Consider the following 23,350-nt stretch of genomic DNA (forward strand, 5'->3'; position numbering starts at 1 on the left):
TATCATCCTACTCTGCTTTGACCATTTCAGCCAATTATTCTTACTGTTCCATGACATCTTTTAATTCAGTGAGACAATACATTGATGACAAATGTGGTAAAAAAATAAATATATACTATTCCACTTAATTACATTCATCCTGAGCTTGGCTCAACTGTACTACAATGCCTGTTTAGTACAGGAAACCACCTGACAATTTTAAACTTTTTACATAAATTCTTCTTTCATTTACATTGCAATACAAAAGGCAGTTCTTGTTTCCTTTCCCTTCTTGAAAATATAAACATTTTGTGGCACTAGAAGTCAATACAAAAAGAGACAGGTGAAGGATATGATTGTTGCCTTGTTTATCTTTACAATGATCAGTTGCAGAAATTGTGGGGATTTGAGGTGGGGGCCTTTAGGATTTGCTTACTGCTGGTTTCTACAGAATACAATGATGCTCTTCATCAGTCATTGCAATGATAGACTGATGTAAAAGAAATCAGCTTAGAATGTCTCATTTGTATGCTTTTCTTTTTGCCAATTTAGCCCTGTGTCCTAGAAATTTATGAATAATTACCAGAAATCCTAGGATGTCTTCTAATAAAAGGCAGATTTCTGAACCTACTCAATCATTACTCATGGCTTCATGAGGGTGGTTTTTCCTTTTCTTTTCTTTTTTTTAAAGTCTTTATAAAGCTTTCCTCCCTCCCTCCCTCTTCCCTTAAGTGCAAATGTCAACTCAGTCAGGATCCAGTAACTCAGTGCGTGACAATGAGATTAACAAAGTGCTGACCTGACCAGTGGCAGACTCTGACTTTAGTTGACATATCACGGTGTGAGGTTATTTTATTCTGCTGAGGAAAATAGACTGGAGAGCAGATGACTCTTAGACCTCCTGTTATGCACGTCTAGCTGTGCTTGCTTTCAAAGCTACGGAAGGTGCCTGTTCTAGACAGTCTTCTCATAGACAAATTGTCTCCTCTACTCTCCGGCCTGGACGACTTACTCCTTTGGAATGGATTTCGCGGACCTGTTGTGTTACGCTGTCTATCCAGTTTATCATTGATAGAATAGCTCTTCCTTGTGTGTGCATACAACATGTTGGACTCATCTGCTGAATAACTGTTGGCCCTCTCTATTTTTGGAAGCGGTATGTTGTTGGACAGTGTTCTTGCTGTGCTGCTATCTTGAGATAAGGAAGCCCCTTTTTTTTCTTTGGCCTCAATATCCTCATTATCAGAGCTTGGGTGACTTAGCTCTGCTTCTCTCTCCGGGTGGCAGCATCCCAAGTCCTCCACTTTGTCTCCATGATTTCCAGGAAAACTAGATCTTTCTGCAATGGTCTGGGGAGCGCTGACACACCTGGTGTCTATGCAGTCTGTAATACTTGTGTACTCCGCTGTTTTGACTGGCACCCCAAGGCTGCTGAAATAGCTCCGAGAAGGAGAGAACATAAAACTATGAGACTTCACGATTGGGGTTTCCTCCAGAATAAATGGAGTAGTAGCCAGATAGCGACTGCTTTTAGATCGCTCTAAGCTCTGATACAAAGGAGGGTCTGAGTCCCAGAGGTTTTGGCTATCTGTGATATGTGAATAGTCTGAAGAAAACACTCTTGTTTCCATTGTAGAGGTTTCCTCGCAATCAATACTCCTGCTGGAAATTCTGTCAGTGGGAGTACTGCTAATATATGTACTGTTTGCTAGAATAGAAGAGGCTATTTGAGCCTGCAGAGATGGGTCTCCAGTACCAAGTATATTAAGTGAACTGTCGAGAGGTTCTATACCAGAATGCAACTCATCCATGGCAGAAACATAAATATCTATGCAAGATGAAGGCCTTCTGGAGTCTGGGGCAATTGACAAAGTGCTCGTAGGGGCTAACGGTACTTTTGCGTCCTTTGCTACAGAGTGTGAGCTACTAGCTCGATGAAGGCTCACGGACCTTTCTTTAAAAATATTTTCCAACCTTTCTAACCCACATTTGTCTTTCATATTCACTGCATAGAAAGAGTGGCTTCGCAGGCGGGGTGTGGCTGTAGGAGAGGTTGGGGACATTGACTCCTCTCCTGCAGGATCTATACTCTCTTGAAGCTTGTAAGTGTTCCCTTCCTGGCTATTGAAGCTGCTCTGTCTCACAATATAGGCTGCATCTGTGCAGTCTGAGGAGGTTCTAGAGCATATCTTAGTCGTCTCCCCTCTTTCTATACCAGTCAGCTTGTCTAAGGCTGCAGCCATTCGTCCTATCATATCCTCCAGCTGAGCAAGCCTGATGTCTACAGTCTGAAGTGAAGCCTTCATACAATGTTCCCGTTCATTCACTTCCTCCAGGCGCATGGCCATGTTCTCTACCCTTCAAAAGAAGAATGCATAGGTTATTTTCTACAGCGGAGTGATTTACTGGTATCCATTTATTAACCTGCCAAAGTGCATGGGAGCAGAGGTCTTTAAAAGTCCATGCCAAATCCTCGATTCTGTTCTAATTTTTATACCACCCCATTCACTGCAAAGCACAGTGAAGGATGGATTAAGTGGCCAAAATGACTCCCCTTTTATGGGAAACTTCAGCAGTGGTGTGGAACCAGAATAACCAGTTCTATGCTACCCACTTGTAAGCCTTGATGTAGGGGGCATTTTGGGTGTGCTGCCAGGAGGATGGGGGTGGTGCTCTGCTCTGGCAATCCCCAGCTGGCAGAAATGCTGCTTTGGGTGCTGTTGCAGATGAGCAAAAGTTAGAGCAGTGATGAGGTTGCTATAAATTGTACCACAGGCCAAACTGGGCTATGACTGGCCCCAGGATTAACAGTGTCTGTGTACACTACAACCAACTTTTGCCCCTGTCTCTCCTTGGGCTTTTGCTAAGTAGAGCTTACGCAGACTCAAGGATCTAGGGTTTATCTACACTATAGATCATACAGTGGCACAGCTGTGCTGCTGTAAGATCTCCCATGTAGCTGCTCTATGCTGACAGCAAAGACCTCTCCTGTCGGCATAATTAAACCACTCCCAACGAACGGCAGTAGCTATGTTAGCGGGAGCGTACCTGCCACCGACACAGTGCTGTCCACAGCAGCACTTCTGCTGGTGAAACATGATGCTCAGGGGTGTGTGTTTTTTCACACTCCTGACTGACAAAAGTTTTACCAAGAACAGTGCTAGTGTAGACATAGCCTTAGTCTCATTGCTCTGCAGTTTATTTTTAGCTGATGTGATAAAATAAATTGTTTTCTTTATCAGTTACCTTTAAATACCTTAGTAGAGTCAATGTAATAGACTCATATAAATTAGAGGTGGAAAACACTGCATGAATGGGGTCTGGATTGCACCCCAGTTTACTGGGCATGGAGAGTGGACAACATTTTAGGGTATGTCTTCACTGATGGCAGCAAATTCGCCGCCACTAGATCGATCTATCCGTATTGATTGAGCGTCAATGACGACCTGCTCAATCGATCCAGAAGTCGATTAAATTAAACCACCTCCTCAAAAGGCGTAGCAGATGGCACACAGAAGAGGATTTAGGAAGTAGACATAAGTTACGTAAGCTACTCTATGTAGCTTGCATGACTCCCGGCAACTGAATTTCCCCATAAGTATAGACCAGGTAGTTTCAAAAGTCTCATCTGAAAGAGCACCACACAGTAAACTGTCCATTATTTAATGTATCCAACTTGGAAAGATGAATGGTTAAATAAACACTGCTGAGATTTGAAACTGTGGTTTAGGGAAATGCCACTCTTCCCAAGTTGTTTTTAGACCACCAAACCACCTCCTTTAGCCAAAGGAAACAAAAACTTTTGGAGCAAAAGGCCTATCCCTTGTGCAAGCACAAGATATAATCCCACATTAGAGAATATTTAAGATATCAATTCCTATTGGAATCAAGGAGAATTTTGCCATCTACTTTAACATTTTAACAAAGAGTTATGGTTTTAAAAGGGAAGTTTTATACACTTGACAATGATTGAATGCACTAGCACACATTCAACCTTTAGCGTTTCTCAAGCGTGGCCATTGCCAGGGGATTTTTCTGTGGCCACCAGAGCCTCCGGGGTGGAGATAGGGAGGAGAGGGGGGTGGACAAAGCAGTGGTTGCTCCTTGCAGCACCCAGCTGTTACTCCTGGATGCAGTGCCTTGGTGTTTGCTGGCGCTGCCAGCAGGGGATCGGTGCCTTGCACCACGCAGCCTCCTGAGGGCTCTGGGCAGTGCCTCTGCAGACATGAGGGGCTGGTATGTGTGCTCGGTGGGGAGAAACCTTTGACTCCTCAGGTGGCCATGAGTTTCTGACCCACCTTCCCAGGGGCGGAGGGGCTTTGGGGGTGGGCAGGTTCAACCACAGAGCTCCAGAGTCAGGCTTTGGGCTTAAACCCCCTGTCCAGCTTCAGCCTTCCAGGGCTCCGGGCTTCAGCTTCCTCCCCATCTTCAGCCACGAGGCTTTGGCAATGGGCTTCAGCCACCCCCTGGTCTCTGGCGGCAGACTTCAGGCTTCAGCCCCATCTTCATCTCTGGCTTCAGCCTGGGGTGGCAGGGGTTTGACAGGGCCGGCCTTACTGGGCACAGTGGTCAAGAGGCAAGAAGTGGGGTGGGCCTGGGGTGTGAGGCTATGGAAGGGTGTTCGGGACAATTGGGGGGGGGGGAAGGGGAGGAAGAAGCAGTGGGGCCTAGGGGTGATGGGGAATACAGCAGGAATCAGGGGGAATAGGTAAAGGAGGTTTGGGGGAGGCAGTGAGGGCCAGGGAGAATGGATGGGGGAGTTAGGGGAATATTTTAGGAAAATCTGGCAGAGTGGTGGCTGCGCTCTGAGGCCTCCAATAAATTTGTTGTGAGAACCCCTAAAATAACTGTTCTAGGGTGACGTATCTAACTTTAAAATGTAGGGATACAGAAGATACTGAACAAGTGGAAATTCTGATCCCATTGAGGTCCAGGGGAATTTTGCATTGATTTCAATGGAGGGCTCTGGAGCAAAGCATGCAATTAGAGTCAGTTTGTAGACAGCCAGCCTACAGCAAGGTGGGGTGAGCTGTGCCTCTTTGTTCTAGGGAGCAGCCTGTTTTTTTAGTTTCTTGTGTATTGTTATTCTGAATTCTAGGAAATGAAGTAGTCTTACATTGCAACTGTCCAGCAAGAGTATCTGTGTTTTTATCTCATTTCTCGGTGTGTATGCTGACACATAACAGTAGGGACCATGTCTGAAGACTTATTTGTGCACCAATTAATGCACTGAGGTCCCAGTCTTGGTTGGAGCCTTTGGATGGTACAGTCAGAGGCAACGTGTGCGTGTGGGGGGCATGTAGAGTCACATGCCCCGCCAGATTTCTGCCTTCCATTTAGCAACAGCTAAACGTTTTGAGGGGACCCATCCAGAGGGGCTGCGGCAGACTCTGCCCCACAGGGCAGTGTGGGTGGGCGGGCAAGGCCTCAAGCTGCATCTTGCTGGGACACTCAGCAGTGAGGAGGCAGCGGCTCCTCCTGGTGGCGGCACTCACCATGTGTCTATGCAGCATGGAGGGGGAGGAAGCAGCAGTGTGGCTGGCTATGGGCCATGCCCCCACTACTACCCATCAGCTACTTGGGGCTGCTTCTCCTTCCCTGCTGCTGGAGTCCCAGCGCTTCCCGCTGCCCGCTTTGCAGACTGCCCTGGGGAAATGCCTCATGCCTGTTTCCAAGGCAGAGGCTGCTCTCCCACTCCTATAGCTCAGGGGAAACTACTCCCCTTGCACTGCAGCGGGGCTTGCCCTGCCTTCCACTTAGCGACAGATTCTAGTCAGGTTTTCAAACTGTGGGGTGTGCCCCCCCCCAGGGGATGCAGGGCAACGTTCCTGCCTGGCTGCTTGGGCCAGCCCTGTGTGGTGGAGTTGGGGAGGGAGCGCCACCTCAACCCCGACTCACCGCAACAGGCCACCCAGCCTGTCTGGGTTGTGGGGAGGGGGCACAGCCAAAAATTGTAACTCAAAGTGGGGGCTCAACTCAGAAAGTCCTCCGGCTGGGTGGCCCTCAGAGGTGAATTGGGGTGGAGGTGGCACTCCCTTCCTGAGCCCTGCTATACGGGTCAGGCCCAACCTGCCTGGCCTCTTCAGCCTGATCCACCTGAGTCACCTCCCTAAACGTTCCTCTGTGCCCGCCTATGGGGCGCACCACAGTTTGAAAACCTCTGTTTTAGACCCAGAGGCAAGCGTGGGGTCGTCATGTGTGTCTCCCCCCCGCCCCCCTCTGAGCCTTTGTGCCCCTTCTCAATATCAACCGTTAATCATCGCCCTTGGCTACAATAATAATTGATTTTAAATATTTTGAAAGGAAAAATAGCCCAAGAGTTAAGGATCCAGTTAGGGATGGGGGACTCCATGGGCAAGCGCCTGCTCTGCCACACACTTCCTGTGTGACCTTGGGCAAATCGTTTAAGACAGAGTTTTAAAACTAATCATTGAGAGTTAGGTGATCCCTTCAACAAGCTAATCCTAGTACCTTCAACTCTATCCTCATCTTTTTTGAATCAATGCTAAGCATATATTTGTTTTGCTGGATTAGGGCCCAAGTATGGTTCACTTCCACCAAGATCCAGTGAGGTACACCACCCCAGTTCTTTTCTCAATTTCTTCTCTCTTCCTAGAGATTGTTTCCTCTGATTCTCACTACAAGACTCAGTCCTGCTCTCACATTCCCCCACCAACTCCTCCCAATACATCTCCTCTTATTGTATTGTTGGGGAATTTTTTTCATTCATTCATTCCCCATAACTAGCCTGCCTACACCTATAGCATTTAACTATTGTCCTTCTTCTAGCTAGGCTATAGAACAGGCTGCGTAAACCCAGTCACACATACAAAATGTTCAATGAGACGTTTAAGAAGTGAAAGCATCAATCCCGGATGAGGTGTACAGCACATGTGGGCAAAGATGCTCAACAGAGTCTGAGTGGGGAGGCTCCCTGGCTCCCTAATTCTGTGCCATCCGACCTATGTGCAAGTCAGGACTGTAGGGGAGCAACTCTGACTCACACCATGGCATACAGTCTCATAGGGATTTTACACGACTGTAGGACTGGGCATAGCAGAGTTCTGCTCTGCCCCTCATATGCCCACTCTTTCCCCATTCTAGGGGTTGGAAAGAGAGGGGTTCCTAATGCAGGAGGTGGTAGAGCTGCATCCTTCCTGCTTGTTGGCAGAGTGGTCCCCTGCTTAGGGGGAATTTCTCCACTGGCCTCTCTGGCTGTTTCAAGTCCCCTTTGTGGCACGCAAAGTATATTTAGTGGACCTGACAACCTGGTTCAAGGTTTTAATGGATGTAATGCTCTATGTATTCTGCTACAGGATAACGGCCAGGCATTGGGATAGAAAAGAAAGAGGGTGTATAAGAAAATACAACTTCTGTGTCCTGCAGCTTATTAACAATTTCTATTGAGATGGCGCTGAGTTATGAAGCTTGGATCTGGAGCCAGTTTTGAACATTCCTCAGTTTGGGAAAAGAGTAGAGGGATTAAGCTTTGTGTTTCTGGTTCAGAACAGTTAGACAGAGACTTGGTCCGGATCCAAACTTTTCCCAATGTTCAAGATAGCTGGGAAGAGACTGGGGTCAGGTCTGTGCTTCAAGTTCATATGTTTCATGACCTGTGATGGGGAGCTCAAACTTAACTAAATTGCTCAGATACCATGATTATGAGGGCCACATAAACACCCTCTTCCACTGAGAGAGAGATCTGAGAACTGTGTTGGGCATTTGCCAGGAACCTGGGGCTGCACAGAATTTACATAAAATGGAGTGATTGTCGTTACCTTCATCTTTAATACAGAGAGAGAGAAATTCTGGTCCCATTGAAGTAAATGGCAAAATGCCCATTTCACTCCACAGGTCCAGACATCCAGTGCTCTTGACCATTCTAAGTGGGCTGAACCCCAGTGCTAAAGCTACAGGTTGTCTTAAAGAACCTAATAGCCAGATTGGGCCTCCAGATATTTTGACTACCTGTGTTCAAGGGCTATGATATGAAAAGCTAGGATATAAGAAGAATGCATGGATTTATCTCACTATTTGTTATTTTCTAGATGAGCTGGTTAAATGTTTCATATTTTCAAAATTTGGATGAAAATTTGACATTTTTCAACCAGCTGTATTTTCTAGGTTCTGAATAGTTAAAAAGTAGCCTTAAAGCAGTTCCCTCATCAAGGACAGGAAAAAAGAGTAGCAATGGTAATAGGAACACATTTAAAGATACATACTATATAGAACAAACAAAACAAAACAAAAAAGTACCTTTCAGAAGTGACACGGATTCTTTCATCATTGGAAGAATTGAATCTATCATCCTTTTCTCTAAAATATTCTTCTATGCACTGCTCCTCAAAGTCATTCACTTTTTTCAGTTCGTCTTCGGTTATGAAAAGTTCTGTCGAAATGACATGAGGTATTTGACACTAACAAAACACAGATTTATAAAAAATAAAATCTTGGTTTTTATCATTGTAGACTTTGTGGGCAAAACTTTCAAAAGCAGTCTCCAAGGCTGTATCTACATCACACCCTTTTTTATGAGAATCAGTGACTAAATTAGCACCCTCAGCCATTAGTTAGGCAGGTAAACATTGTGCACACAAAACTATTGTTGCAAATTTTAGCTGTTGGATGAATGTCACTTTGAAAATGCAGTTCTATCTTATTACAGAATCATCATTAGGGTTTGATGAACTAGTTGAAATAAGGCCTGAATCTTAGCCAAATGTGAACCATTTTTTAGTTGGGAAATGTTTGGGTAAGTTCTCCCTATCTCTAACATCTCTCAGACAAAGACCCTTAATTTTACTTAAATTCTTAGCATCTCTGCTGGGCCAGGTGCTGCTTTCAAAAGTTGCAAATGTCATAGTTTGCTCTAGTCAAGGGAAGGGAAGAAGGATGTGTGTATATTTAGCAGTAGTAAGGGAGGGTGAAAAAATTGAATGCATTCTGTTGTTTTTCTCTTTTGAGAGAACTAAAGGTGGAGATACACTGGTACAATTAAATGATTAATTTCAGTTAGGTTTGGTTTGTGTGCATACATAGTTGTTTCTCTCTGAAAATGTTACTCTAGTGCTGAGTTCACTTTATGTGCCCTCCAAACTCTAGGGACCAAATTCAAATGAATTTGAAAGTCACACTTTTTATCTACAGGTGTGAGCTGGTTTAACCTTACTTAGTCCATAGTCTCTCTCATCTTGGTCACTTTCATGTTTCCGCCATCTGCAGCAGAGGTGTTGGAAAATCATAGTCATGTGGCTGAAAATGATCAGAGGAGGTGGTAAGACTGGCCTTTCATGAAACGTCATGATTAGTTGATACCTCTGAAATTTCCAAACTTGGTTGGATATAGATTTGACTTCAAAAAAGGTGTTGCTAAAAGAAAAGAGAGAGAGAAAAAGGAAAACAAAGTGAGACTGAAACCATCTTTGGTATTCCCCCATAGGATAATACAGTACCGAGTTAGACAGGTTTCACATATAGTGTCCTGTTTTTTATGGTGGACTTTGACAAGATACACTGTTATCTCCTCAAGAAAGCATAATGTCTGCACCAGAAGTTTCAAAGATATGCTGGTTATGAATGACAGAATATCAATACTTAACACTTTACAAGCATTTAGGCTCATGAGATGGGTAAGTGTTAATATCCACATTTTATGTATGGGTAAAATGAAAAAATGAAGGATTAAGTGAACATGTGCCATAGTTGAGATTAGAATGAAGGACTTCCCTTCTCTCAGTCCCAAGGGACGTCTGTAGTTTGGACACCACAAATTCTAAACAACTACACAGACACCACAGCCTGGAGGCAAGTACTCTGTCACTCCCACCTATAATAAATCTCCCCTGAAACTGATTCCAAACCCCCAGTCTACAGCACAGCAGCCTGCAAAGGCTGCCATGCTGGCCAAATCATCATTGTGACCAAAGACCTCTGAATAAAGTAAAGGGATCCCAGGGGTTCATCAAAAGAATACAAAGTCTCTAATTAAAGCCTGTATCACACCGGTCATCATAACCATTGCAAAACGTATGTATGGATGTTGCGTAAGGAATTATGTGTATATAGTGAAAATTATGTTCTTAAGGTCTGATTAGAGACTGGTCACCAGAAAGGTGAAAAGCAGGTTTTCTTTCAGGCGGTGGGTGCTCCAGGGAAGCCTCACAATCATAACCCCCCAAATCCACGTGCATCAGTGTGCCACTCACTTAAAAACAGCAATCAGGAGGTTCACCAGAAGGATATTTGCAACCAAGAGGTAGCATGCCATGATGGCAGGAACGATCCATGCTCCTGTCTTGCAGGGGGGCAGCTGGATTATTTTGCCATCCTCTCTGGTTTCATTTTGGCCACAAGGAGCTGGGAAGAAACAGTATAAACAAACAAATGAGAATGAAACCTAATTTTCAGCATCCCCTACAAACTCATTTAAATATTTATGAAGAAGGGGTGAGGTTTTTTTCTCAAAATCTTCCAAAGCACAGTGGAATGATGCTCCCACAAGAAATTTGATTATGTACTTGCCTCATGCTGTGATCAAACACCTGTCAAATTCACTACAGATTATAAAAGCTGCTCTCTTGGTATTGAATGCTGTTTTGTTAACAGCAGCAAAGATTTTCCCTGAGAAATTTCAGGAAGTCTATAGGATTTGAGTGATTTTTAGTTGCAGCTGCCTGTCCCTCAATGACCTGTAGAGCTGCTTCTGATATACTTCTATGTACTGGTGGTAATTAGAAGGTTGTGCATGTGAACTGACCAAAATACTTATTCCTATGAACTAACATTTATTTTCTATTGGGAATAAAGATTTGAGCTTTTGCTAATTGATAGAAAGGACTGCAGATAAATAACACAAAGGTAATATATGAAATTATTTGGCCATTGCAGTACACAAGAATCTAAGAACCACCATGGAAAATGTTTATAATGACTCTCTGCTGTAAGGTACTTTTGACTGCTTGTCTAGAATAATGCAGGAGACAATCAAATATTTATTGTACCAGATATAGGAACACGTAGGCTGTGGAGCTGCCCCCTGTTTATTTTCTGAATGTTTTAGAATCAAATATACTCTGTACTAATTTTTTTGGAAGTAGGGGACAAGGGAGAAAATACTACTTTTTAAGTTCTCTGGTAACATTTAGTCCAGAGAATTCCATTTACAAATGTGGGTTCAGTTCATAACTCTGGTTGGCCTTTGGTCTCAAGCCATCTACTGTACTCTGATTAATCCATTGTAGCACTTTGCCTTATTCAGAACAGTTTTTAATAATGACAAAGTCAAAAAATAAGTGGTCCAAAATATGAGAGCAGCCACATTATTTTGATCCATTTAATACTGTAGTATTGGGTAAGTGTGCTTTTTGAAGATCATCAGCAAGAGAAATGAAGTGCTGAGTAGCCTTTTGTGAAGACCAAGTTTCTTATTTTCATGACATGGCTGTTATCTACCCACCATGGCTGGCTTTGGCAGTAGGGCTGCAGCCATGTGTTTGATATCCACCAGGGCAGTCATGTTTTAAAATGTGCCTTAGTTGTTAGGAAAAAGGCATGTGATGCTCTTTCTTTGTTTTTGGTTCTTTGAGCAACTTAAAAGTGGTGAACCTGATAACACGTGGTTCCTGTTGCCTGTCCCATTTCATGCTGGTATGTAACTTTCCTACGCCTTAGATTCATTCAGAGTAGGCATTGTTTTGGTTTCTTCAAGGAAACCATCGAAGAAATGGCTTACATATAATCCTTCAATATATAAAGACCTCATCGATAGCCTTCCACCATCCCCTCGAAAGAAGGTCAAGATTTAAGGTAGGATTTTTCAAAAGTACTCAGCATTGGCCTCTTCTTGCTCCTGCTGAAATCAATGGAGTTTTACCACAGGCTTCAGTGGGAGCCGGGTTAGGCAAACAGCGTGTGCGTCTGAAAATCCCACTCTAAATCAACAAATCTGAGATGTACAAATTAAATCTTTCTTTTCAAAATATTTGCTTTGGGTCTGATCCAAAGCCCATTGGAGTCAATTGTGAATGATTTTGTGTTGTCAGTCATGTCGTATCAAGTACCCCTGAGGCCTGGGTTTTTGGGCAGTATGTGAAGGTGTTAGACTATTAAATCTGCACTTAATGCAATTGTATGGGAGAGGTAAATGTTTGACTTATCTATCTCAGTCACTATCCCAGGGTAAAATATGCAACCATAGCTCTCAGAAAATATAGTACATTGCCATAACAAGCAATACCACATACGCCAGTAACATCCTTCTATGAAGGCTGTGCTGTGTGTGTGGGCATGTGCATATGCTAATACTCATTATTAAAAAAACCTCTCTCTCTGGGATGAATTCAAAGAGAATAATTCTTCAAACAATATGCTATTTACAGATCTTTTCAATTAGCTGCTTATTTCAGCTTTCCTTTAGCTTTTCAAACTCTAGTTTCATTTAGGCATCAAGGGTTCTGTCTTGAGAGCTGCAGAGCATTTTCTGTGAAGTGCTGCTGATTGTCCTCAGCCTCCATTCAACAGAAGTTGGGGGCACTCAGCACCTTTCAGGATCAGTCCACAAATAAACAAAGTGCTTTTAAAATTCTGGTGGTTGGGGGGGGGGAGGAAATGACATTGATGTATATGCATGCATTGATTTCAAGCTACCATAGTCCAGCATGATACGAAACCTAATTCATAATTTGGCCCTATAAAGCCTCTAGACCAGTAATGAAATAAACACATACAGTCAGTTAATTGTTATCTGGCAGCTCTGTGTTCTTGGGGAATCAGGGCGCAAAACCCCAACTCTCTCTGGCTCACCTGAATACCCCCCACAGTCCCTGCTTGAACCAGAAACCAAAGGCTGCTTGAACCAGAAACCAAAGGCATCTCAATATGAAAAGGCAGTGGACACAACTAAAACCCTCCCATCAAAGGTGATACAACTCCCCTAGCCTCATCTACGTCAAAGATGTAAAAAAGAGGCATCTCAATTAGCACATTGAATGGAAAACAGAAGCCTCATCTACATCAAAGATGGAACACGCACTGAACTCTGGGATTGGTAAAGCAAGGACCGCACTGAACTCTGGGATTGCCAAAGCAGGGATGCACTGCATGATGGGAGATCTCTGCTCTTGATGTAAATGAACTCACATCTGTACACATCCAGCTCCGCAGTTATCAGACCATTCCAGTTATTGATATGTAAAACACTGAATCCTGGTTGCATTGTGAGCTCTCTCTCAAGGAAAACTGCCCATAGCCAGGAATGATCAGCTCATTTTGTGCAGACATTGTTTATCCATAAACAAACCTGGTGTCTACAAAACCCCCCTACCAAAGTTCAAACTTCTGTTCTGATGCTTGGATCCAAAATGCTGCATCAGTCCCACTGGAACTTCCCCTCTCCCTGACTGATTGTGTTGGGGGCTTTGCCTGTCTTAAAGCGCTCCAGACCCTAAGCTGACCAGACTGTTTCCTGGGAAACTCTGAGCTGCACAGAGTGGTGAGACCCCCCCCCCCCCCCCCCAGCTTCCCCCAACACTCTCTCTCTCTCTTAGTCCAGGTATAACTTTCTACTTTTGTAATCAAACCTGGGATAGCTTTCTCCAATACCCCAACTGTAATTGTGTAGTACTATAAGCATTTGATTGTTTTTCTCTCCTTATTAGTATCATAAGTTTTATATACCTAGCAATAAAGTAACTGTTATAATCAAGCTGGTTGCCACTCTCTCTCTCCAAACTTTATTTTACTCCTTTGTGTTCTTGACTTCCCTATATTGCTCTGCAGCCACGCTTCTTTACCTAAGCCAAAGATCTCTGGAGTGCCCAAAAATCCTATGGGGTTTGCTCATCAAGGGGGTTACTGCTAGAACAATTGCTGTGTAAAGGGGCATATGAAGGGGACAGCTGAGAAGTGCTGCTCTGTCTAGCCTACGGAGTCCAGGGGCAAATAAAGGTGGCGGCTGAAAGTGCTGTTTGACTCAGCCTGATTGAGTCCAGGGGCAAATAAGGGGGTCAGCCAAAAAGTGCTGTTTGGACCCAGCCTGCCCAAGAAGTGTGCTCTATTCTGGTGCATTGCAAAGGGGCATATAAAGGTAGCCACTGAAAATGCTGTGTCACTGAGCCTGCTGAATTCAGGGACACATAAGGGATCAGCTGAGAGTGCTGATAGCCCAATCCGCTCAGACGCACTTGGTTAATCTGGAATGTGTGTGTATCTGTGGGGGGTTTATTTGAATCTGGTGCTGGAGGAACCCAGCCCTGAAAACCTTAGGTCCTGCAGGATAGCTCCATTGGGAGGGGACTTGTAGCCATATGAACACACAAGTAACACAAGCAGTACATTAATAGAATCATATCCCCCTTCCAGGAAGGTAACCCTAATAAATGAGCATACCCTATGGTGACGGGCAAATCTGGTAACATAATATAACACACAACCTCCTGAATCATGCTGAAGAATAACTGGGCAGGAAGAATAATCTCTCTCGCTCTCTCTCTCTATCATACTGACACAAATTTCTCAAAAGCCTGTTTTGTACCATAGATCAGGGAAATCAAAAGCTTAGCCCAAACTCTGACTACATTTATCCTATTTTTCTAATTAAAAAAAAAAAAAAAAAGGATTTTCAACTAAAAACGTCCAGCTTTAAGGACAAAGAGGATTTCTTCAGCCGTCTTTAATATAGACAGCCTCTCAGAGGATTTAGAATGTCATTATTGCAGCCCTGTCAGTTTATGCCATACAATACTATGAACAATTAGACTGACGACAGCTCTCCAGTGCCTTTCATTCCACCGGAATTATATGTACATGGGTGTTTGTACAGGTTTCCAAAGGCTTCCTGCCTATGCCTGCTGTGTTGGAGTCAGCTGTCTTTAAGTGACAACTCAATATTAATTTTGTGTGGCACTCTCTGGGCAGCTAAATTGCTATAATCAAGCATACCTCTCAACCTTCAGATCTGCCTGAAACAATTAAATTGTGTGACAAATGACCCAAATATGGAACACCTGTGTTTTGTTGCACATCACACCAGAACTGACTGTTTAAAACTATACAATTGTTGTTTAAGGATTTTTTTTTTTAAATTGTTAATGAAATAAACTAGTTGTTTAAAAAGAAAACAGGAAAGCCAGAAATTCTACCATGTGCAACCATAAGGAACCTGCCTTCAGATGAACCCTGAGCCTTCAGATCACCAGAACAGACCTCTACCACTCGAACTAAAGCAAGACTTGTCAGCTTTCATGTGGGCCGGCTTTGGGAGCTAAGTGAAACACACTTTGTCAATGGGTTACAAAACTATTTGTTAGACAGTAATAGGATGGTGGGGATCGGAATTAATGGATTCTGTTCTTTCCCAAGGGAAAGGAGCATGGTCTAGTGGTTGAAGACAGGTTAGCCAAGTACATAGATTCGATATGTTCATTCTGAAAGGCAGCATAGCTCAGTCTGGGGTCTATTGTCTTAAGAGACCTGGGTTTTTTCCTAGTTCTACTGGGTGTGACCTTGTCCCAATCTCAGTTAATTTATTTGTGAAATGGGGAGAATGATACTTGCTCTCTCCTAAGTCAGATAAGGAAGGGGGTATAAGGACACGCTCAATAATAATGAGTATGAGTGCCCAGAAATATAAACAGCAGGCACTACAAGAGGTTGCCTTAGAACTCTTGGCCTCCTAGCTCCCAGTCCAGGGCATCCTCCCCTAAGGCACAGGTTATTTTTCTTCTTTTCTCTGTTGCATGGACTATTACCTGCTTTGATGATGCCGTGGAACAGAGGATGTTTCACTTGGACTGTGGAATGTACCACAAAATCTGAGATCCTTGAGAAGTCTATAATCATATACTTACAAAATAGCAAGCAAAACACCCTGCACTTGGATTTTTGGTCTGAAACATCCAGTTTATGTGACAGAGGTGTCTGCAGCAAAAGAGTGAGATGTGCAGGTCCAGGATGAGTATACACTACAAAAACACACCCTGGGGATAGTGTGAGGCATGGAAGTACAGGTGGAATGATTCTAGTACTACAGAAGTCTCTCAGACTATGAAACACGGAGTAAAATCTGACTGTGAATAGGTGCTCTACACTGCATTACTGTATTTAAAAGACTATACTAAAATAAAATTAACAGTGGGCATTTCCTTTAGATGATAACTACACATGCTCATGCTGGCATAAGAAAACGTCACCGGGTTCTATTCAGCCACTTAAAACTACATTTTGATAAATGCATTTATTTTGTATCATTTAAGGCAGAATTAGATCACAATGACAAACATTTTCAAAACAGAGTTGCAATGTTTGTTTGAAATTGTGTGCTTACATTTGTGCATGCTATGGCCCTGAGTCAGCAAAGCACTTAAGTGTGCTATGTGTTTTGCTGATTCAAGGCTTTTTACTACAACTGAGTGTGTACATTAGGATTGCCTATGCACATGGCAGTTGGATACTAAGTAGCCATTAATGAAGATATGACACTGAACATAGAGCTCAGAGCTATGCTTTTAACAATTTGGCTCTTGAGGGTACAGCTCTAATTTCAGTTACAAATGTGCAACTTCACTGAAATTTAGGACACTAGATTCTGAGATCTATAGCAACAGTTATTTTTTGCATTCTTTGTTTCTTCTTTCATAATCCCCTCACATGCTCACTTTTGCAGTTTCCTGTATGAGCCTTTCCTCCTAGCTCCATCCCTTCCTCTTTCCTGGCCAGCTCATCACATGAGAGCAAACAGCTGTAACCCACATCTCTGAGTGTTTCAGGCCTACAGCATCCGCAGAATTTAGGCCTAGGGCTATGTTTACATCAGGTCTATTTCTCTAATATAAGAGACAGGACATGGGCATTGCTAATTTTTAATGTGCATTCAGATGAGGGCTTGTGAAAGGACAGTTGGAAATCTCCTCCCTGCTGTGCCTCCCCTCCAAAACATGGAAAGGGAATGATTTAGTAGCAAAGACAATTTCCGTATAAAAGCTTTTCATTTAGAAATGGGTAAGGTCTATACAATTCTAGGTGTGTTATATGTTGTTAAAAGGAACTGTTTAATGGGTATATACGGTCATGTTTCTCAAGATGAAGACAAACATATGGATATTAAGTAATGAAAAACAAATGTTTTGTGTGATGATCCATAAATCTGAAATGTACTTATATCCTCATCCATATGAATAACTAGGTGCTTTTTCCATCTTAACAATACTTAGTATTCCACAGAGCCTTCCATCAAGCATCTTAAAGCACTTTATAACCATTAATTAATTAAACCTAAACAACTTTGTGAGCTAAGTATTTATTATCCTCAATCAACAAATGAAGAAACTAAAGCATAGAGTGGCTAAGTGATTTGCCTAAGGCTGCACAGTGATTCAGAGACAGAGAAAGCAATAAATCTGGGAGTCCTGACTATCACATCTCCACTTTATCCACAAAAGGGCGGGGGGAGGAGGGGAATCTGTCAGGGAACTACCTCATTATTTTAAATGATTGTTTTAGCATTAGTAGATATTACTGTTCTGCTATAGAATCATAGAAATGTAGGGCAGGAAGGGGCCTTGAGAAGTTCTCAAGTCCAGCCCCCTTGGTATGACAGGACCAAGTAAACCATGTTCTTCTCTTTTACTTTTTGCCCTGGGTCATGCTGAAACATTCCCTCCAAATATCTGTTCTGCCTTGCAATGCTGATGCTTTAGTCACACTTTATACTAAAAGTGTATTTATTCTACACTTGTTCTCTCTAATTTTAGTTCCCTCCTCCTCCCTACATTGCATAGACTGTGAAAAACATTTGCAACAAGAGAAGAACAAACTAACCACACCTAAGGGTGCATAGGTCTTGTGGAAATATTGCCCTGTAGTCTGTCTAACATATTAACAAAATCTGTCAGTGATGCAGAGTTCATGTACAGTAATCACAGAAGAGCAAAGGTGCATTTCATTCCATCTTGTACAACATTGCTAGTTCTAATTCTAAAATGCTCCTTGTTGTTGATGGTCCTTATGAGAAAGTTCCATAGAAATGTAAAAACATTGAAACTTAAGAGATTCTATAGAAATGTAATAAGGCTCAATGCAAATTACTATAAAATCTATAGGGTTTGAATTCTCACTCACACATAAGCACCTTTATCCTGCTTGTGCAGTATGAAGTGGCTTTCAAGTGGATGCAGATGCAATTTATATTCACTTTAAGGTCCTGTTAGGCTACCAGAATGGTGTAAAGCAATGGTTCTCAACCAGTGGTACACGTACCCCTGTGGGTATGCAGAAGTCTTCCAGGGGGTACCTAACTCATCCAGATATTTGCCTAGTTTTACAACAGGCTACATAAAAAGCACTAGCAAAGTCAGTACAAACTAGATTTTCATACAGACAATGACTTGTTTATACTGCTCTATTTATTATACACTGAAATGTAAATACAGTGTTTATATTCCAACTGATTTATTTTTTAATTATATGGTAAAAATGAGAAAGTAAGCAATTTTTCAGTAATAGTGTGCTGTGACACTTTTGTATTTTTATGCCTGATTTTTGTAAGCAAGTAGTTTTTAAGTCAGGTGAAACTTGGGTATGCAAGACAAATCAGACTCCTGAAAGGGATACAGTAGTCTGGAAAGGTTGAGAGCCACTGGTGTAAAGTGTAAATGTGAATTGGGTCCATAGAATTTAACAGAAAAATATACTCTTTCTATAGTTTGTTTTAACCATCTTATAGAATTCTATGTTCTTCTAGTCATCTTTCTCCAATAAGAACTATAATGTAGCAGTTGGCATCCCTGGAGGCCTTTCCCCAGTTAGATTAAGTACTTGTCCATTCTCTTCCCACCTTGTTGCCATAGACCTGGTGGACTACCAAGAGGAGGTACTGATGTCACCACTGCCCAACACCAAGCTTCCTTTAACCCATGGTTGTAAATTTGGGATCAGAGTTCTCCTCCTTCTCTAGAGAATTCTACATAAAGGACATGATTTTCTGCTACAGTCTATATGGTGGTTCACAAACTTATACAGATCTGTAAGGTATGACTCTCCTTGTGCATATATTGACTTTACACTGAAATAACTCCACACTGATCACTGGCATTACTCAAGCGTAAATGAGAGGAGAATCAGGTTCACCATTATCTTTAACAATTCTATGGGATTTTTACATAAGGAGATGTATGGAGCAGAAAGAATCCAGATTTGATTCTTAGTTCTCAGGTTGCTTTTGAAATGCTGTCAGGTGGAAAAAAAATCTTGTTTTGATCTATACACTAAGCAAATTTTATATAAAAGACAATGAGTCAAAAGACAGGAGTTGTCATTAAAAAGTCAATATCTGACAACGGCAATCACAGTTGTTTCATATTCTAAATCCAGAAAGAATGTTAAGTGTTGGATTTTAATGGTGACTGCTGTTCATCAAAATGTCATTTTACAGTTACTATCTGACCACATATAAGATTGCCTACCGAACTCACCCTCGGTTTATAGAACAGGCACACTATAGACAACAGCATTACAAAGTTTCCTTTGATGACCTCTCTACCCCCCTGCCATCTGTGCTTTTCTGGAGGGACAGCTTCTAGGGGTGAGAAGACAATTCATTCTTTGTGACAATTCAATCTTTGGGTTCTCTGCTCAGATTTTCAATCAAAATACCAATTAGTGCAAATTGCAGGAGTAGATTTTATGATGAGGACACTTGTCCACTAGAAAGACACTGAAACAACTAATCAACAGTTGATTGGGAATCACTATCAGTTGATGCCGGTCTGAGCTGAATGAGAAATGGCAACTTAAAAGTGAAAAGGTTCCACATTCCATTACCAATTCCCTGTCCTATCCAGCCTGTTTTTCTGCAATAAACATGATTGTATCTCTGAGAGAAATTGCATTTTAGTTTCAATTTTAGGACCAACTTTGTCTTTTTGTTTAACTTGTTTTAAAAGTTGAACACATTTTAAACATAATCTTAGAATGTTTGCTCTATGTATTTTCCTTTATAATTGATTGCTAGCCAATAACCTATGTGAGTATAGTATTTATATACTGCATATGTAATAGAGCATACCACTGGGTTATATATTAACTCCCAGAAGTGAAGGTATAACTGTCCCCACTTTTGAGTTGCAAGTGAGATTCAACGTCCACAGTACATTGTTGAGCATCTATACACATTTCAATTCAGAGAATTTTTCCCCCCGCATGAAATGAATGCAGGCATTTAGTGATTAAATATATATATATATATAAACACATACAGTCCATGCAACAGATTAGAAAAGTATGACTGCCTAGTGTTTTAAGAGCACAGTGTTTTGAGATAAAATAAAAAATAAGAGACAATCTACTTGATGGACAGGCTGCCAGTTGACGATGTGGATCTGGCCAGCCTTACATGCTTCACAAATCAACAGAAAGAGATAAAAAGAAAAAAACAGAACAAAAAACATTATAGAGTAGCATACACTTCTTGTACATTTCTCAAATAGGCAAGAGTGATCTCTAGAATGCAGCTGCATCATGTAACATGTCAGAAATCAGCACTCTGGCAGAATCCAGAATTCATTGCCAAAACACAAATATTAAAAAAAATATAATAATCTGAGTAATCCTTTTAACGTAAAACCATATGTTGTGAAATCTGATGACAACTTAGAGGTAGCACAACAGCTCTTTAGGACAAGCTTAGAATCACATTTGAGAAAGTACAATCACTCTATAGTACACTATAAATAGAATACAGTAGCTGATTTAGCTTAGAACAGTGCAGAGAATTTATGGCAGTAAATTTCCAAACAGTGAAAATAACAATGTCCAAAAAATTAACACAATTTTGTGTCAGTTAATCCATGCATTATTTACACTATTCCACAGGATAACATTTTTGAGTCAATTTATTCTCACAAAATCAGCATCTTGCATATAATTTATGATATACTGAAAAACACTGGAAGAGAGTGGCAGACTCTAATACCTTCCTTGCACAGTCTGTCTCTCAGAGAGATGGAAGCAGGAGCTGCTTTTAGAATTTCTATGAAGGACTTCATCTGTTAAAACCCCTAGTTTCCTTAGACAGAGGGACAAAACAACTGCTTTTATACCTGGTTGGAGTTAAGATGATGCACTGGCACACCTGTCTTTATGACTCAGCAGTAATTAGCCTGCATCTTTATGCAAGGTTTAAGCCCTGGACATTCAGATGATTCAATAGATTAGCCCTGGATCCCTATGCAAGGACATAGAGTCTGCCAGCCTGTTACAGATACCCAACAGCCATACTCCACTCATGTTAAAATAATCTCTCTCTTGGATTGCAGGGTTCTAAACTACAATCAGCAATTTAATTAAAAAAAATCCTCTTATCCAGCCAGATTGCTGCACTTGTTGCACTATGCTAGTTTCTTAGTACAACATCAATAAATGGCCACTTGTAGAGGGACAGACAGAATTCTATTTGTAAAAGTGAGCCACAGTTTAAAAAGATAATATCAGCCCCCAATTATTATATGCTTGGAACTAAAATGGATTTCTGGAGAAAAAAAAAAGATGGAACCAAGTGGAAAGGTAAATAGAGGGAGAAATTCTCTTGGTTTCAGGCTATTTATTTGCTTGCATGCCATGTTGCTTTTGAGAACAAAATGGAGGGGTAACCATAAAAGGAGATTCTATTTGCATTTGGCATTGAGTTCCATGGTCATAATGGAGAAAGAAAGAGAATGCAAATAGGACTCTCTGAGTGACCTTTCATGGAGCACACAGTCTACATCTAAAGGGCATAAAAGGGGATTAATGGATGATGCAGATACGTTGATTATTTCTGGATCTAAACAATCTAGGGAAAATCAAAGCATCTTTTTTACCATTCTTCAGTGCTGAATGAGCATAAGATATATCATGGAAGCACACTCCTTCCTTAAGGTTGTACTCAATATTCAAATTGATATATTTATATAGATTGAATGGGCTATATCTACTATTAGTAGAGATATTCATTTGTAAATACTTCTAAGACTTATGCACATTTAAGCAGAAATGAAGGGGTTGAGCATCTCTTGCATGTCAATGTTTGTTAAAGATGGGTCTTAGTTTTTTCCATTCCTCACACTGCATCATTTTACTTTATCACTTATCTCCTTTGCCATAATACACCAAGTGGCACCAGGAGGTTTAATTTAAATAGCATTGCCCAGATTGCCAGGCACATAAATCTTTAGGAGAATGTATAGGAAATGGTGCCTTCCACTCTATTTGCACTGAACTAAGCATACTCACGCCTCAATAAATAACCAAACAAAATTTTAGTACTATATCCACCGCCCACCAATGGTCGCATCACATGATTTAACATAAGGGTTGTAGTTGTGAACAGGTCAGAGTGAAAGCAAAACTCAATGGATCAAATCCTCAGCTGGTGTAAGCCAGTGTAACTCCATTCACTTCAGTACAGCTATGCTGACTTTCACCAGCTGAAGAACTGGCTCAGTATGTTCAGACTGAACTCTCAGTAGCAAGTTGAGCAAAACGTATTCATTCCAAAATCAAACCAATGGATGGCAAAGGAGTGGAGTGCTGGGTCCTAGATATACCAATGAACTCCTCATAAATACCTAGATTTTATTCTCCCCCCATCAGCCAAAGCATTTAAAAAGAATCAATCACTTAAAAAAGTTATTTATATATGTATATATAAAAGATAAAATTTAGCAATACAGAAATCGGTACCCCAATATTAGCAGCTAATAGGAATAGCTTTTCCGCGAATATCTTCTTCAATGAATGAGTCCCCTATCTCGAGCCATTTATTGAGAACATACAAATGATCTTGTAAGACATCACCTGATCAAAATTGGATACCTGACTTTGGAGTATGAGAATCATAAACTTGCTTACGGTCTATCTGGTCTGCAAACACTTCCCCATAGATCATCCAATAGGGCATGTAAAAAATGTTCTTTGCCAGTTTCCACGAAGGCTCTTCATTGGGGAAGAGAATTGCTTGCCTTGCGACACCAAAGCTCATCAGAACCACCAACATAATGATGACAAAATACATCATGTCTATCATCTGAAGGGTGTAGGAGGGAGAAACAGAGATAAAGGAAACGAATTAGAGGAAATTATTTTGCTACATTTCAACCTTGATGTAATGAAAAAAGTTTGTAAAGTTTAAGGATGCAATTTTCACAAGTGGCTTCTGGTAACTACACCTGCAATTTTGCACATACAGGCTGGAGTTTTCAAAGGTGATTATTGGGGAAATGGGGTGCTTGGTTCGGCAGAGTTCATTTTCAGTGGAATTTTCAAAGCTTGTTATGCGTGGGTTTGTAGGTTTGAAATTACAAGCTACCATTTTGGCTGCACAAGCTGCCTGCAACTACTG

General features: G+C 41.6%; 1 protein-coding gene across 4 annotated transcripts in view; it reads right to left on the minus strand.

Moving 5' to 3' along the window:
* Positions 1–810: 810 nt before the first annotated feature.
* Positions 811–23,350, minus strand: part of TRPM3 (transient receptor potential cation channel subfamily M member 3) — a 593,929-nt gene continuing 571,389 nt past the window's right edge. For all 4 annotated transcript variants that reach the window (XM_067569296.1, XM_067569294.1, XM_067569295.1 and 1 more), the window contains 5 exons: positions 22,861–23,035; positions 10,185–10,335; positions 9,149–9,348; positions 8,236–8,368; positions 811–2,337 (listed from right to left, as the gene is read on the minus strand). In XM_067569296.1, the coding sequence (XP_067425397.1) occupies positions 894–2,337; positions 8,236–8,368; positions 9,149–9,348; positions 10,185–10,335; positions 22,861–23,035 (2,103 nt within the window). In that variant the 3' untranslated portion in view covers positions 811–893. The remainder of the gene's footprint in view (positions 2,338–8,235; positions 8,369–9,148; positions 9,349–10,184; positions 10,336–22,860; positions 23,036–23,350) is intronic.

This window comes from Emydura macquarii, unplaced genomic scaffold, assembly GCF_026122565.2.
Source record: "Emydura macquarii macquarii isolate MOO-44397 ecotype Brisbane River unplaced genomic scaffold, CSIRO-AGI_Emac_v2 contig_2897, whole genome shotgun sequence".
Classification (NCBI taxonomy): Eukaryota; Metazoa; Chordata; order Testudines; family Chelidae; genus Emydura; species Emydura macquarii.